We start from the raw sequence: 17,731 nt of genomic DNA, 5'->3' as shown, positions 1-17,731 counted from the left end.
CTCTTTCCCCCTAATCTGCTGTATGGTGGGCGCCCCCCGCCTCTGGAGCCCAGGTCTGGTCCGTAGGAGCATGTTTCTGGTTGGGTATGTACCTTATTTGAAAGTTCAGTCGACTATCATCCTCTGCAACCAAGTGTGCTCCATTCATCTTGGTAAGCTAACGCTCCTTATATTTTTATCACCCAATGATTGACAAATTATCATTAAACGTGAAGGGTCTTAATTCCAACACCAAACGAAGCTTAGCCCTAAGGGAATTTAAAAGATCTAAAGCTGACATTATTTTCACCCAGGAAACGCACCTCACTAAGACCGACAATATGGCATTTGCCACTAAGTGCTACTCCCAGATATACCTAGCTTCTAATCTTCGTAAACGAGCAGGCGTGGCTATTCTGTTCAAAAAAGACTCCCCTTTCAAGTTACAATCACTAATTTCGGATCCCCTAGGACATTATATCATCCTGAGAGGCATGTGGAAGGATGCTAACCTTACACTCTGTAATATATATGCCCCTAACACTAATCAAACTTCCTTTCTATCTAAAGTGTATAAACGACTATTTGCATTTCCCAATCAGTACCTGGTCATTGGCGGAGATTTTAACCTGGCATTCTCCTCCTGCCTAGATAGACATTCTCTCGGGCAGAGTCAGGCTACTAAAGCCCTCGAGAGAAGGTCCTCTCTCTTCCGCCAATTGACCAGGAAATACGCCCTGTTTGACTGTTGGAGAGCTGCAAACCCCTCATCTAAACAATTCACTTTTTACTCCCACCCGCATAAGTCCCACTCGCGCATAGACTATTTTTTTGTGAATGCCCCGACCCTGAGAGCACACGAGAGCTCGGATAATCAGGCTATCTCATGGTCGGACCATGCCCCAATAACCCTGTCCCTGGCATTGTCCCCGGGAACCCTTCGTACATGTCATTGGCGTTTGAATGATTTTCTGCTTAAACATGACCCCTCCAGAGAAGACCTGGAAAAAACAATGAAATTATATTTTGCAGACAACAGCTCACCGGAGGTTTCCATTGCTACTCTCTGGGAGGGTCATAAAGCTGTCCTCAGAGGCCAATGTATCTCGCTATCCACGGCATTCAAGAGGAAAGCTAATACGGCTCGAGCAGCCCTATTGGCTAAGCTCAAACAATTGGAAGCACAGTTACTTTCCTCTCCGTCCTTAAAAACTCTTAGAGAGATTGTACAGGTACGGGCCGGTCTCAGCGATATAGACGTAGGTAAAATTGAGAAGGCGCTAATACGACTACGGCAAACCTACTATGACAAGGCAAACAAACCACATACACTACTAGCCAGACAATTACGGGATAAAATCGCGACCGCCTCTATTGCCCATCTTAACGATGGAAAGGGAACTCCCCAAACTCACCCCACGAAGATCGCTCAGATCTTTCATGACTATTATTCGACCCTGTATAATAATCCGGAAAGTCCACACAACCCCCCCCCCCACAAGACCTCTCCCAAAGAATTCATTCCTACCTGGAGGAATGCGACACACCAAGACTCACCCCCTCCGCCCTGACCACCTTAAACTCCCCCATTACAGAGGAGGAGATCACGGAAACAATTAAATCGCTTCCAAACAATAAAGCCCCAGGCCCTGACGGGCTTCCATATCAGTACTACAAAACTTTCCTACTGCACCTACTCCCCTATATGACAACACTGTTTAATTCATTTTTGTCTGAGACACCTATACCACGAGATATGCAAAATTCCTACCTTACACTGATTCCCAAGCCTGGCAAAGACCATAGCTTACCTTCAAATTATAGACCGATTGCGCTACTTAACGCTGATCTTAAAATTTTTACGAAATTACTAGCTAACAGATTAAACAATCTTATGCCATCGCTGATCCATTAAGACCAGGTAGGCTTTATTCCTATGAGGCAAGCAGGGGACAATACCCGTAAGGTTATTGACCTAGTAGAGGTAGCAAACAGGACTAAAGTAGAGGCACTTCTGCTCAGTCTTGATGCAGAAAAAGCTTTTGATAGGCTAAGTTGGCCTTTCCTGTTTGCGACCCTACGGCGAGCTGGAATTACGGGCCCCATTTTTGCGAGCCATCCATCACCTATATTCATCCCCATCAGCCATGGTGCGCACCCAGTACGCAACTTCCAATACCTTCTCGATCTCAAACGGAACGCGACAGGGATGCCCGCTCTCACCGCTCCTCTACGCCCTTTGCATAGAACCTTTGGCAGCCCACATTAGGGAAAACTTAAGCATACATGGTATCCCAGTCCGAACCAGAGACTTTAAGATCTCCCTATATGCCGATGACGTTCTCCTTACACTCACGCAACCTCACATCTTCTTACCGAATCTACATGTAGAACTGGATAGATACAGCGTCCTATCGGGATATAAGATAAATAACTCTAAAACAGAGGCTCTCCCTATCAATATGCCTCCTCAAACAAAAGCGGCCCTTTCGCAAGTATTTAATTATTCGTGGAAAACTTCCTCCTTAAAATACCTTGGAGTCCATCTCACTACTACATATGATTCCCTATATAAAGCTAACTTTCCCCACATATACACTACTATTAGAGCCTCATTGACTAAATGGAAACCCCTGAAATTGTCCCTTTTTGGGCGACTAGCTACCCTTAAAATGATGATTCTACCCCAACTTCTATACTTATTTGAGACGCTTCCAATACCTATACCAGCCACACACCTAAAGAGACTGCAGGGTGACCTGATTAATTTCTTCTGGAACTACAAGAGACACCGGATTGCTAAATCGGTTCTCTATGCTCCCCGCAATCAGGGAGGCCTAGCGCTTCCTAACATAGCCAAATATTACTTGGCAGCTCAACTACGCCCTGTAGCCTCTTGGTGTACCCTGCACGCCTTCAACCGCTGGACACAAATCGAAAAGCTATGGTTAGCCCCTGTACATCCAAATTCACTGTTGTGGAGTTCTGATGTAACTTCCGAAAACTTGCAGTTACTGGGGCCAATGTCCCTTCTACGTCGGCTATGGAGGCGTGCAAGATCGACATACCCACTCACCACCTCTTCATCACCGGTTACCTCCTTCTTATTTACTCCCAACATCCCGGACAGTCTGACCTCTCAGATGTCCCATTTCTGGATGGAAAAGAACCTATTCCGCTATGGCCAATTGATAGACCCCAGGACCCGCATTTTAAGGTCATTTCAAGATCTGCAAAGAGAATTTGATATCCCCAAACAGGCCTTCTTTAGCTACTTACAAATACGACATCATGCACAATCCTTAGTCCCTGACCTTCATTTCTCCCCGCTAACTGAGTTCGAAAAGTTATGTTTAGAGAGCTCATCCCCTAAAGGCATGATCTCACAAACCTACCAGCTCCTAACGCATGATTTTTCACCAGTAGGTCCCCGGCATGCATACATGGGCAAGTGGGAGCAAGCTCTGGGTGTAGATCTACCTCTTCCCATATGGCAGCATATCTGGTCTCAAGCTACTAAAAGCTCTATGTGTAGGCTATATAAAGAGAACCAGTACAAGATTTTGTTTCATTGGTACCAGACCACTGACTTGCTCCACTCCATGTATCCACTGTCTGACTCTCGCTGCTGGCGGTGCCATAAGGACAAGGGGACGTTATACCATATTTACTGGACATGCCCCCTGATTGTGCCATATTGGGAAATGGTTCACTCCTAGGGGCCATCCTTGGTGCGGAAGTGCCATTCGATCCGAAGGTTTTTGTGCTGGGTCTCCCACCAATCTCCCTTCCCAAAAGATCCAAGAAACTTCTATCACATATACTAACTGCCGCACGCTGTTTGGTGGCATTAAAATGGAAACAGAGGGAACCACCTTCGGTGTCGGAACTGCACTCCAGGATCAGGGAGGTCAAGAGGATGGAGTACCTCACGGCCTCCTTAACTGACAATCTTGAGAAACATAATCAAGTATGGGAACTATGGGTCCTTTTTGAAAATCCCATAACCTAAACCGTCACAAGACGGTCTCGGGAGGGTTGGTATTTTCCTTTGGTGGGGGGGGCTGGGCTCCTGGGGCGGGGCGTGATTCCGGTGCCTTCATTCTTCTTCTTCCCTACTTCCCTACCCAATTCTACTCACCCCATCCTGGACTTTCTGCTAACCCCCCTTCTTCTCAACTCTTCTCTATATTCCCTAATCTTGAACTTTCTCCTATCAACTCCTTTTTTTCTTTTTTTGTTTGTTTTGTTATGTTGTACAAGGTATACAACCAGTGGTATAAAACTAAAGTTTGTCCACCTAGTATAATTATTTCTTATTTCTCATTCATTCAGGCAGACATGTACAGAGACACTAGCTTCATGTTATGATTGGTATTAGAGCTAGGCTCTTTTCTGGAAATAATCACTGCACTTTATTATGTATCACCTTGTACTTCAATCTATTATTTGTGTTCATTTATGGAAAAATTTAATAAAAATTGTCAATTTTCAAAAAAAGAAAATACGGGATATCATACCCCGAAAAATAGAGGAAGGAAACCTTTCAAAAAGCATTTCAAGAAACCTTACAATAACCGACAAAATCATGATAGGAATTATGGGGATTATAGGGGACCCCCATATCAACAAAATTACCATAGAGATTCCCCCTACCAACAGGACCACCAGAGAAGATACCCTCAACAACCAGGGGAGTATGGAGGACAAAATAGAACACCAATACCAATACACAATAGATATGACCCCATTAGGAATTATCAGGACCAAAGAAATGACCAATATTACAATGACTACCAATACAACGAAAACCCACAGCTTCCTTTTTTAGACAGGGAGAGGAGAGATCACTCCCCTTGAAGATCAAGACAAGACACATATCGATCACCAAGGAGAAAGCCCCAAGACGAAAGAACACCAAACAGCCCAGAACAAAGAGAGGACAAAGAGCGGGCAAGAGATTCCAAGAGAAAAAGAGAATAATAGGGGGAAATGTTGTCAATTTAAGTGGAAAATCCATAACGACAGATGAATTAGCCGTTCTGGATAAAGGCCTCAAACACGCACCGATTAAGAATCTAAATAAGTTTGACACCTACATAGGTATACAAAAATACATCAGAAAAATCAACATCAAGAAAAGCATTATGAATCATCCGCCAGATAACACAAGGAAAAATACCACTTTAAACAAGACACAGAGCACACTACGTAACAACTCGGTTTTCAATCCACAGATATCAAACAACCAACACATAGAGGTATTTAAACAACTGGTAACACAAGATCTGGAATCTTTGAAATTGAAGAAGAAATCAGACCCGATCCATATAAGAAACGGGATCAAATTACTTCAAGAAAGAAAAGATATAGTAATACGACCGGCCGATAAAGGAGGGGCAGTGGTTCTACAATCAAAAGAACAATACCTAAGTGAACTAAATCAACAATTATCCGATGAAAAAACCTACATCAAACTGATGGGTAATCCCACGTTGAAATACAAGAAAGAGTTGGAGTCCCTTGTAAATCTAGGTACAAAAAAAGAGATACTTAACAAAAAAGAATCAAAATATCTTATCCCTGAGTCTTGCCAAATACCGGTAATATATACAGTTCCAAAAATCCATAAATCAATGGTAAACCCACCAGGTAGACCCATTGTGAATGGGATAGATTCCCTAACATCGAGAATGGGACAGTACATAGATTATTTTATCCAACCAGCAATACAATCAACCCGATCCTACCTCAAAGATACCAAACACGTCTTGCAGTTGCTAGAGAATACACAAGTACTAGAAGGAAGAACTATCCTAGCAACAGCGGATGTGACATCGTTATATACGATTGTAGCACACCATGAAGCTTGTTCAGCGATTAAGTGGCTCCTTAGACACCACAGCACTTTGCCATGTATACAAAGAAAATACATTACTACATGTCTTGATTTCTGCCTGAAATGTAATTACTTCTGGCATGACCAAAAATACTACAAACAAGCAATAGGGATTGCTATGGGTGCAAAGTTTGCACCGAGAGTTGCGAATGCCTTTATGGCGGAATGGGAGGAGACAGCGATTTATACAGACACCCCAAGGGAACTCACCCTATATAAGAGATTTATAGATGATCTAATAATAGTTTGGAATGGAGATCGAGACAAACTAGAAGCCTTCCTAACCAAGCTCAATAATAAACAACAAAAATATTAAATTGGTGTGGAAGATAGATGAGAAATCGATAGATTTCCTAGACCTAAATATCTGCATAGAGGAGGACAAACTAACCACCAAAACGTACTTCAAGAATGTTGATGCTAACAGTTACTTATCCATAAAGAGCTGTCATTACAAACCGTGGTTATACAACATACCAAAAGGACAATTCATTCGGTTGAAACGGAACTGCACCAAAAATGAAGACTATTTATCTCTAGCACAAACAATAGGTGAGAGATTTAAAGCTAAAGGATATAACGACTCATGGATAAAAGATCAAATACAACATGTTGAAAAGATCGAGAGAACCCAGATGCTACAAGAAAAACCAAAAAAGAAAATCCTATCGGAAGCACCAAGCTTAATATTGGACTACAATGCCCAATACAAGGATGGGCCAGGATTATTAAACGTCACTGGCACATCCTCAAGAATGACAAAGATTTAAACAAGATACTACCAGAACGTCCGAACATTATCTATAAAAGAGCCCCTACGATCAAGGATCTGATTGTTAAATCAGTAATAGAACCACCAAGGAAACTAAGCTTTACCTTCTTCAATGGCAAAGGATTTTATCCTTGCAAAAATTGTTACGCCTGTCGTCATGCAAAAAAGTTTCAGAGCAAAAGAACGGAATTTACAGCCACGAACACGGGCCAAATACATAGGATTCAAGACTTTATCAACTGTCATACGGAAGGAGTTGTATATGTCCTCCAGTGCAGTATGTTGGAAGGACCAAGAGAGCACTGAAAGTAAGAATAAAGGAACACATACAGAATATACAAAATGGCTTTCCAAAACATAGCGTATCAAAACATTTCCTATTGAAACACAACAAGGATCCCTCACAACTCCAATTTTGGGGCATCGACAAATATCAAAAAGCGTGGAGAGGTAGCCATAAAATTAGAACAATAAGCCAAAAGGAATCTAAATGGATATACGCTATGCGCACACTAACACCTGGGGGAATGAACGTAGAATTTGATTTGAACTGTTTTTTAAGTAACTTTTAATATATATAATTTTATTCTACTTATCCTATCTTTATACCCATACCCCATTTACACAAGTAACTACACAATAGAATGGACTGATACGCAGCTAGTATAGCTGGAAACATATAGACACCTCCAAGAGGAGATTACTAACTATATAGTCTGCATGTATTATATATTACAATACCATAGGGTTGCTCTGGGACACATTTATTAAGAAATTTTAATTATTTACCAAACATTTTAACAAATTAATTTTAACATGTATTAATCTATTATTGAGATATAAAAAACATTAGATTTTATTTGTTTATGCACTAAGAGATTCATGTGTAAAATGCATATTACATATTTAATGATATAAAATGTAATCAAGATTAATTGGATGGTCCAATCAAGAATGTTTTACACTATGGATATTGAAAATGAATATATTATCTCACCAAACAGACGCGAAGCGACTATATCAGTCACCAATTCCACTAGTGAGGTATTTATTCAAGAATAAGAATTGTATATTCAAACTTACAGGCCAAAAACAAATCCAAAAATACAGAGTGCAGCTTAACTAGTCTAAGATTGCGACTGTAAGAATGGCCGCGGTTTCATACCTTCATTGCAGACACTAAACTTACAAAAAATGGCCGACGATAGATCAAGCATTAAGTGAAACAGTGACTGCAATACACCTCTACAATTGACTACAACAAAATGGCCACGAGGTTCCCATATCGCCCATTCCTAAAATGGCTGCCACACTACTTCCGGTATTTAATAATAAAAGCATGGTCCAATAGACAATCCGGTTCCCCAGATGAAGTTGTGTGAGACAACGTAACGCGTAGGGATTAGAGCCGCGACCGGAAGTGACGTGAGAAGGCGAGGAACAACACCTAATTTGTTCCCTGTGTTTTTTAACTTTGTTTTGTGTAAGAGTATAAGCCTCTTAATAAATACGTTTTTCAAGAAAACCCTGATATACTGCACTATTGGATGCTCTCCCCCCTTCCCTTTCTCTCCCTGTCCCCTCTCCACGGAGGTACCGCCCCATTTAACAGGAGAAAGTGACTGGACGAAGCTGAGAGAGAAAACAGCATCACGATATGCCATCCAGAGAAGTGACGATTACTATCTAGGAAGAGCAAGGGATCCCCCCAGTGATGACTGTGGCAATTGCATGTTATTATTAATCTCAAGGTAAGAGTTCTGGGAGACCAGATACACAAAGGAGCTACGGCAGAAATATTTGGAACGATCATCCTCACCTGATTTTATATTTATAAAACTTTATTATCCTCTACCTACTATGATACTTGTTGGACTCTCTCTAGACTGCTCCACACCATTGCTATAGAGACATTCAAAGTGCAATTCATCAAGTCCAGATTTAATGTAATTCATCTATATACATTTTATTGATTGGGATTTATTTTTTATCTGTTTAATATTGGCACTATTATACGTCTAGCACTGAGAATTCACACACGGACATTATCATTGTTATTTAAATTATATATTGAATATTTCCGATCAAAGATATAACATTTTTATATATACACATTGTTTAAATTTTTATATATACCACGGGGTTTATTTATTATGGAAATAATTTAGAAGCTCTCCTGAAATATTTTATTTAATAATTGGACACTATTTTTATATTTGCGCAAAATCACCTTATTATTTAAAACACAGACCTGACCGGAGAGGTGAGGAGGATTCTGGGAGGTCACATGACATCACTCTTATCTCTATTAATAAAACACAGACCTGACCGGAGGGGTGAGGGGGATTCTGGGAGGTCACATGACATCACTATTATCTCTATTAATAAAACACAGACCTGACCGGAGAGGCGAGGAGGATTCTGGGATTCTAACATAATATTCCTATTTGTTCCTCAATGCAGAGATTTCCTCTTGTGAAGTCAGGTGATCATATGACCATCACAGTGCCTCCATGTGACTCCCTAAAACCTGGGAGACACAACATGCAGAAGATTCTAGAAGTCACCAAGAAGATGATGGAGCTGCTGACAGGAGAGGTGAGCGGTGCTGGGAATTCTGGGACATTATCCAGTAACAGACAAGGGATGTGTCTGGATGGTGACTGTATCATTGTGTGTGTCAGGTTCCTATAAGGTGTCAGGATGTCACTGTCTATTTCTCCATGGAGGAGTGGGAGTATTTAGAAGGACACAAGGATCTCTACAAGGACGTCATGATGGACAATCAGCAGAATTTGAGTTTTGTGAAGAATGTAAGGAAGGAATTTCCCTGGAATGAGACGATATTGAACCTCACCCTGGAGATCCTCAGCCTGCTGACTGGAGAGGTGAGTGTAATGAAGGGGTTAAATCTGACTCAGCTGTACACTTCTAATGTTCTGCTAATCAATAAGGACATCCACACAAGTACTATGAATATATGAATACATGAAGTGTACATACTCTATGATATTTGGTTATAGCACAAGATGGCAGCATTGGGTATAGGAGATAATAATGTCAGCTTTAGTCCAATCAGTGAGACTCATGATTACCAGCATGCCACGCCCACTGACCACTAATTCCATGAGTAACATTTCCTGGTGGGTTAGTGAGCCTTACTAGTAGAACATTAGTGACTCTATTATATGACTTCTAGAAGAATCTATTGATCTGACCACATTGTAATCATATCAATGGATGGAGATGTCTGTCCTTTGCTCAATCATAGAGGTGAGGGATTATGGGAGAGCAGAGCCGTCTTAAAGAGGAGCTCCAGGCTCCTTCAGAAAAAATAAAAGTCCACAGCTACAAATATTGTACATATCCTGTAGCTGCTGACCTTTTAATATTAGGACACTTACCTCTCCACCAACCAAGCGGTGTCTTTACCTGAGTCGATTTTTCAATCAGCTCTCGGGTGCTGCAGCCGCCATCTGGGCTAAGGAAATCGGTAGTGAAACCTTGCACCTTCACAGCCAGTTTTCTACTGCACATGCGCGAAGCATGCTGTGCTTTCTAAATGGCTCAGCAGCGGGGGAGGGAGGAGGGTGCCAAACTTCAGACTGAGTTCTGTAAAAACAAGGTATCCGCTCCTCCCCAAAAGAAGCCAAATGTAACAGGGGGGGGAGGCAAGCAAGTGGATCTTCCCCTTTTGGGTGGAGCTCCACTTTAATGCATGAGGCACTGCCCAGGGGCCCCTTGATAATGTTACATCATACCAATATTCCGGGACAGTCAGTCAAGCTTTTTACTAAGCTGTCCCAGGATAGCCATGTCCCAGGCAGTGTCCCGGAATCTGGTCTGTAGGTACAGCAGCAGCCTGTCACTGGGCCAAATCTACAATCAGAATGACATTCCCCCCAACTACTTTCCAGGAGTTAAGAAAGGACCCTGAGGTGGAGCATCTTACTATTGTTGTTTGTATGGGTGGGATGTGTACAGCTCTGAACCCCGCCGGACCTCCTCTCCTATTCATCCCATGTGATCGGAGCAGTACACATGCCGACCTCAGGAGCAATAGTAAGACGCTCCACCTCGGGGTTCTTCCTTAACTCTTACAAAGCGCCAAAACTATATTATTACGATATTTATATTTGTATAACACAGAACTGTACAGTAATAGTGAAGAAATCTACTGAAAATGAGACAAGAAGGAGATCTCATTATATGACCACTAGATCCTCGAGAAACCAGAATCCAATCACCATCCCCCCACCTCAATCCCCGATCCCTACAAGACACAACACACAGAAGATTCTAGAAGTCACCGAGAAGATGATGGAGCTGCTGACAGGAGAGGTGAGCGGTGCTGGGAATTCTGGGACATTATCCAGTAACAGACGAGGGATGTGTCTGGATGGTGACTGTATCATTGTGTGTGTCAGGTTCCTATAAGGTGTCAGGATGTCACTGTCTATTTCTCCATGGAGGAGTGGGAGTATTTAGAAGGACACAAGGATCTCTACAAGGACGTCATGATGGACAATCAGCCGCCCCTCACATCACTGGGTAAGAGGAGACTTTATTGTAAAGGAGAGAGCAGTACGGAGGGTACACCTAGATCCTCCATCATCTGATAAACACATAAAAACAATGTATTCAGTCTCAGGAGATGGGAGGCAGCGGTGTGGGACCTCTGCAACTTGTCTCATGTTAACATTTAGGTCACCACTGATTACTGAATACCAATATTATGAGTCCTGACCCTTATACTGTATCATTTATTTTGCAGATTACATACTCCTGACCAATGTACTATATACTCTATGTTTTACATTACATCATTATTATACTATATAATCCTATTTGTTGTATCTTATACAGTATGTTGTACATTACATAGTCCTGACTTCTGCTCTCTCCCCTCTACCCACTGCTATATATAAACATAATATGTATTCTCTTTTGTTACACCCATTTCCTACCAGCTGGACATTTTATATCTGATGATTTGATTGGAGCACAGACTTTTACATGTTGATAATAATGTGATAACATCCTCAAACTTTGGAACCTTAAACAGAATAATAATAATAATGAGGGAGGAGCCAATAATCCAATGATGGTGGTCTTCAGGATCAGTCCAGTCTTCATCTTGGTTGTTCTCCCCCATCCTCACTCTCTGACCTCTGGTGGGGCTCAGCCCCGCTGTTATTCATGACTAAATCATGGACTAAATAAGGAAGTGCAGGACTTCTTGTATTGGGAAGATGGCAATGAATGATAGAGGGGGTGGGGACCAGGGCCGTCTTTAAGGCAGGGCAAAAGGGGCAGCTGCCCTGGGCCCTGTCATTGTTGTGGGGCCCAAAGCAGCTGCCTCATACTTGCCAACTATCCAAGTTTAAAATCCCTTGCCCCTTGAAGTTTTAGTCCTGTGCTGTGTCCTGATATCTCGGTGAGAAGTGCTGGTACTAATGCTGCCCAGCTCTGCCCTATTGTTGTGTACAGATCACTCACCTGCAGACCCTGTGTTTACATGTAAATAACCGGCATTCATATGTAAGTAGTGGCGGCATTACTAAGCAAATAGCTGCGGCCGGCGGCATTGATATGTAAATAAAGACGACATTCATATGTATATCAGGCTCCCCTGCAGTGAGGAGATGATGTGCTGTAACCTCTAGCAACCAATCAGTGAGCAGTATTACTGTACAGTAATCTCTAGCAACCAATTAACAAGCAGTAATAATTTGCTGTAACCTCTAGCAACTAATCAGTTAGCCGTAATGTGTGCTGTAACCTCTAGCAACTAGTCAGTAAGCAGTAATGATATGCTGTAACTGCTGGCAACCAATCGCAATTGCTGCCTGATCTGATACAGTAAACCAATTTTAAGTCTAATGCCGCGTACACACGAGCGGACTTTACGGCAGACTTTGCCCGGCTGACAGGATTTCGTCGGAAAATTCGATCGTGTGTGGGCTCAAGCGGACTTTGTTTTCTCAAAAGTTGGACGGACTTAGATTTGAAACATGTTTTAAATCTACCTGTCGAACTCGAGTCCGGTCGAAAAGTCCGCTCGTCTGTATGCTAGTTCGACGGACAAAAAGCCACACTAGGGCAGCTATTGGCTACTGGCTATGAACTTCCTTGTTTTAGTCCGGTCGTACATCATCACGTACCAATTCGACAAGCTTTGGTGGATTGTGTGTAGGCAAGTCCGTTCATTCGGAAAGTCCGTCATAAAGTCCGTCGAAAAGTCCGCCGGGCAAAGTCTGCCGTAAAGTCCGCTCGTGTGTACGCGGCATTACTGCCATTTATTGTATGTCTCAGAGCAGGTGGAGAGTGAAATTGAATGGGGGGGGGCCCCAAGAAAATTTTTGCCCAGGGTCCAATCAATATTAAAGACGGCCCTGGTGGGGACACTCGTCCTATAATCCCCCTCATCACTGTCACTCCTATAAAAGACAGTTCTCCTTGTTTCCTCACTCTCTGACTAAGGTCCATGAATAAAGAAATGAACTGGTAGGAGATTAAGAGATGTAGGGTTGAAACAACTAATCATCATAATTGATTATAATTGATTATGAAAATAGTTGTCATAGTTTCATAATTGATTAGTTGGTCAGTCGATAATTGGCCTGCAAACAGAATGCATTATTTCTTTACATATCAGAAAATACAGCTTGAATGTGTGAGGAGCAATGCCTCATGGGACATGTAGTTCTGCACAAGAGAAGGAAGCAAGTGATTCTAAAGGCAGAATTTTTTGTACCGTCCTATGGGGGAGCTCTATACTATACTTTGTGGCTTCCTATAGAAGAACTCTATACTATACTTTGTACCTTCCTATAGAGGAACTCTATACTATACTTTGTGGCTTCCTATAGGGGAACTCTATACTATACTTTGTGGCTTCCTATAGGGGAACTCTATACTATACTTTACAGCTTCCTATAGGGGAACTCTATACTATACTTTCCAGTTTCCTATAGGGGAACTCTATACTATACTTTGTGGCTTCCTATAGGGGAACTCTAGACTATACTTTGTGGCTTCCTATAGGAGAACGCTATACTATACTTTGCGGCTTCCTATAGGAGAACTCTGAAGGCAGGAGGAGCCAGAAGTACCGGGGGGGTCCAGAAGAGGAGAATCGGGGCTGCTCTGTGCAAAACCATTACACATAGGAGGTAAGTATGACAAGTTTGTTTAAAAAATAGTAATCCAATATTTACAATGACTTTAAGGGCTCTGTGCAGAGAAGATCAGCATCTGACCCCAGAGAAGGCAGAGAAGGTGGGGCTGATAGACTGGAGGTGATAGAAGGCATTACTATTACATAAAGTAAAAGTTTACTAGTATTGTGCATTATATATAAAATTATTATATCCATGAAAAAAAGTCTCAGCTTTCAGTATTACTTTAATATAAAAGTCCCCCCCCCCTCTAACCTCCATATATCTTCATGTGTGACTCCCAGGTAAAATCCCCATATATCCTACTTCTGGGTATATTTATTATTATATATATGATATAAGATATATTACTTTCACTATTTCACAGTATAAATGTGAAAATTTGTTCCCGTCACTGTGGTGGAAAATGAACGCCGATTTGACCCCACTAATGGTTAGAAAATTGGATGAATGTTTTTTGGAAAGAAAAATGAGTTTGTGTACGGCCAGCATAAGTGACATCAGGTGCAGGGAGCTTGTACCTACCTACCTGTCTATGACAAGGGAGTCTGTCATCCATCATATTATAATACACTCCTGTCTGATCATCTGCAAAACGGTGTTTTACATCTTTTTTACATTTTAATAATGTTGATCTCTGATTCTGATATGTAGCAGATTCTCCCTCTAATAATACATCTATCTGTCTGTTATTCTCAGAGTGGATTAAATATCCAACTATATATCTGGATATTTATATTTACCGCTGTGTATATATTCAAGAATATTAACTAAATTATACACCAACCTTTTTTTGAGGTTTTTATACAATTAGTCAAAACAATAATCGGCCAACTAATCAATTCTGAAAATAATCATTAGTTGCCGCCCTACAGAGGACCCATTTACTAGTTACCTTGAGGGTGGAATTGTAAGATCCTTAGAGACAAAGCTGCCTGATGTGGGCGGAGTCCTGGTTTAGGGGAACCAATCTGCTCATGTCTAGTAATAATCTTTTTATTTCTATTTTAGTAGATGGACGGGAGATGAGAAAAACCTCAGAGGATTGTCTCACTTTGTCTCCAGACTGTAAAGTAGAAGATGAGGACATCACACAGTATAGTCCAGGAGAAAACCCGACTACCTCAAATGTCCATCCGGCACCACACAGTGTAGATGGACCATCGTATTCCTCTTATCCTGAGGAACCTCAGACTGTGAGGGACGGTGCCGTCCTTCCAACAGAGAAGGACTTTTCCTGTACTGAGTGTGGGAAGTGTTTCCGTTTTAAATCCAAGCTTAATGAGCATAAAAGATCTCACACAGGAGAGAAGCCGTATTCCTGTCCTGAGTGCGGGAAATGTTTTTCACAGAGGTCCGATCTTTCCAGACATCAGAGATCTCACACAGGAGAGAAGCCATATTCCTGTCCTGAGTGCGGGAAATGTTTTTCACAGAATTACAGTCTTTACACACATCAGAGATCTCACACAAGGGAGAAGCCATATTCCTGCCCTGAGTGCGGGAAGTGTTTCTGTTTTAAATCTGAACTTAATAGGCATAAAAGATCTCACACAGGAGAAAAGTCGTATTCCTGTCCTGAGTGCGGGAAGTGTTTCTGTTTTAAATCTGAACTTAATAGGCATAAAAGATCTCACACAGGAGAGAAGCCATATTCTTGTCCTGAGTGCGGTAAATATTTTTCAGAGAAGTCCAATCTTTACACACATCAGAGATCTCACACAGGGGAGAAGCCGCATTCCTGTCCAGAGTGCGGGAAATGTTTTTCACTGAAGTGCAATCTTTTCAAACATCAGAGATCTCACACGGGGAAGAAGCTGCATTCCTGTCCTGAGTGCGGGAAATGTTTTTCACAGAAGACCAGTCTTTCCATACATCAGAGATCTCACACGGGGCAGAAGCCGTATTCCTGTCCTGAGTGCGGGAAATGTTTTTCAGTGAAGTCCAGTCTTTACACACATCAGAGATCTCACACCGGGGAGAAGCCGTATTCCTGTCCCGTGTGTGGGAAATGTTTTTCACAGAAGTCCAATCTTTCCACACATCAGAGATCTCACACGGGGGAGAAGTCGTATTCCTGTCCTGAGTGTGGGAAATGTTTTTCAGAGAAGGCCAATCTTTCCACACATCAGAGATCTCACACAGGGGAGAAGCCGCAGTCCTGTCCAGAGTGCGGGAAATATTTTTCACTGAAGTGCAATCTTTGCAAACATCAGAGATCTCACACGGGGCAGAAGCCGTATTCCTGTCCTGAGTGCGGGAAATGTTTTTCAGTGAAGTCCAGTCTTTACACACATCAGAGATCTCACACCGGGGAGAAGCCGTATTCCTGTCCCGTGTGTGGGAAATGTTTTTCACAGAAGTCCAATCTTTCCACACATCAGAGATCTCACACGGGGGAGAAGCCGTATTCCTGTCCTGAGTGTGGGAAATGTTTTTCAGAGAAGGCCAATCTTTCCACACATCAGAGATCTCACACGGGGGAGAAGCCGTATTCCTGTCCTGAGTGCAGGAAATGTTTTTCACAGAAGTCCAATCTCAACACACATCAGAGATCTCACAAGGGGGAGAAGCCACTTTCATGTCCTGAGTGAGGGAATTGTTCCTCACTAAAGACCTGTCTTCCTGTACATCAGGGATCCCACACAACCCTTGAGGTGTATTAGTGCCTTGAGTGTGGAAAATCTCTTCTATATGAATGTTGCTGGACATCACAGCTCTCATGTGGGGAAGAAGCACACCCTGATATACACCTCAGATATACTCCATGGCTGATCTTCATCGTGTAAGAAAACAGTTCATAAGGAGATCAGAGATCACCAAAGACATGGATGAAGTGTTGTACCGTGTTGGCCATTGATAGCAGTAGAAAAATAAAAATTGGCTGAGTACATTTTGTGGTGAAAATTTCACAAACACTTAGAGGTTTAATTAAAAAAAAAATAGTTGAACAGTTATGACCGGCATTTACCCAGCTGTGATGAATATTGGCCGTATTTTATTTCATACACTGATTTCCTTGGCTCCATCTAGTGGCTATAATGCAGTATTGCACTAATCGAGGTATTTCAGGAAAAATATCAGATTATGGCCACTAGTTGGAGCTGATGATCATAGGAAATCACTGTGTTAAATCACAGCCAGAAATTGTAACAGCTGGTTGAACGATTGTCACATTAGTCTAATAATCTTTTTGAATAATAGAACTCTTATTTTCCTTCATCAGACATGTCTTCATACTAATACCTGAGATCATACACTTATCAGTACAGTACACACTGAAGGATATAACTTAAATAAGCCAACACTATTAGACTAACCATTGAATTAAAATGAAAAATACTATGTTTGGACTTTAGATGGCACTAAGTATAATAGCAATTATCTCCAGCTAGTGGCAAATGTAGTATTTTCCATTTTATATAAATGGAAATTATTCGACCAGCAAATAGCCAATTAAACTCCATTTTCCCCTTATTCACACAGAAGGAATGTACATGTATTTTCATTGGGTGAACTATTATGTAAATTATTTATGATTAGACCCCTAAATGTCAGGAGACGTTTATATAAAGATGTAGCTGATAAACAAATAGACCTCCTAGCAATGTTATTACTAGGCTGCAGCTAGGGGGAGCTCTAACGTTTAGAGTGTGACCACAGCAGAGTGATCCCATCTAGCTCACATTAACCCTTTCACTGCCAGAGCTGATTTTACATTATTTTTGCACACATGGTAATATGGAGATTTTGTGTCTGAAGATTAGATAAAACCCCCAAACATATATTTTCTGAAAGCAGAGGCCCTGGAGAATAAAATGGTGGTAATTGTTAAGGTGTTCCTCGTACACAAATGTCACCTTTATATCTGGGTTTATTTTCTACTTTCCCCCATTTTCT

General features: G+C 41.7%; 1 protein-coding gene across 1 annotated transcript in view; it reads left to right on the top strand.

The window, feature by feature from the left end:
• LOC141121776 (uncharacterized) overlaps positions 1-17,731 on the top strand; it is a 427,874-nt gene that overhangs the window by 19,913 nt on the left and 390,230 nt on the right. The window contains 3 exon segments of the mRNA XM_073611495.1: positions 9,114-9,248; positions 9,335-9,538; positions 10,800-10,991. Of these exon segments, the coding sequence (XP_073467596.1) occupies positions 9,114-9,248; positions 9,335-9,538; positions 10,800-10,991 (531 nt within the window).

This window comes from Aquarana catesbeiana, unplaced genomic scaffold, assembly GCF_042186555.1.
Source record: "Aquarana catesbeiana isolate 2022-GZ unplaced genomic scaffold, ASM4218655v1 unanchor229, whole genome shotgun sequence".
Lineage (NCBI taxonomy): Eukaryota > Metazoa > Chordata > Amphibia > Anura > Ranidae > Aquarana > Aquarana catesbeiana.
This window is presented reverse-complemented; position numbering and strand designations above follow the sequence as displayed.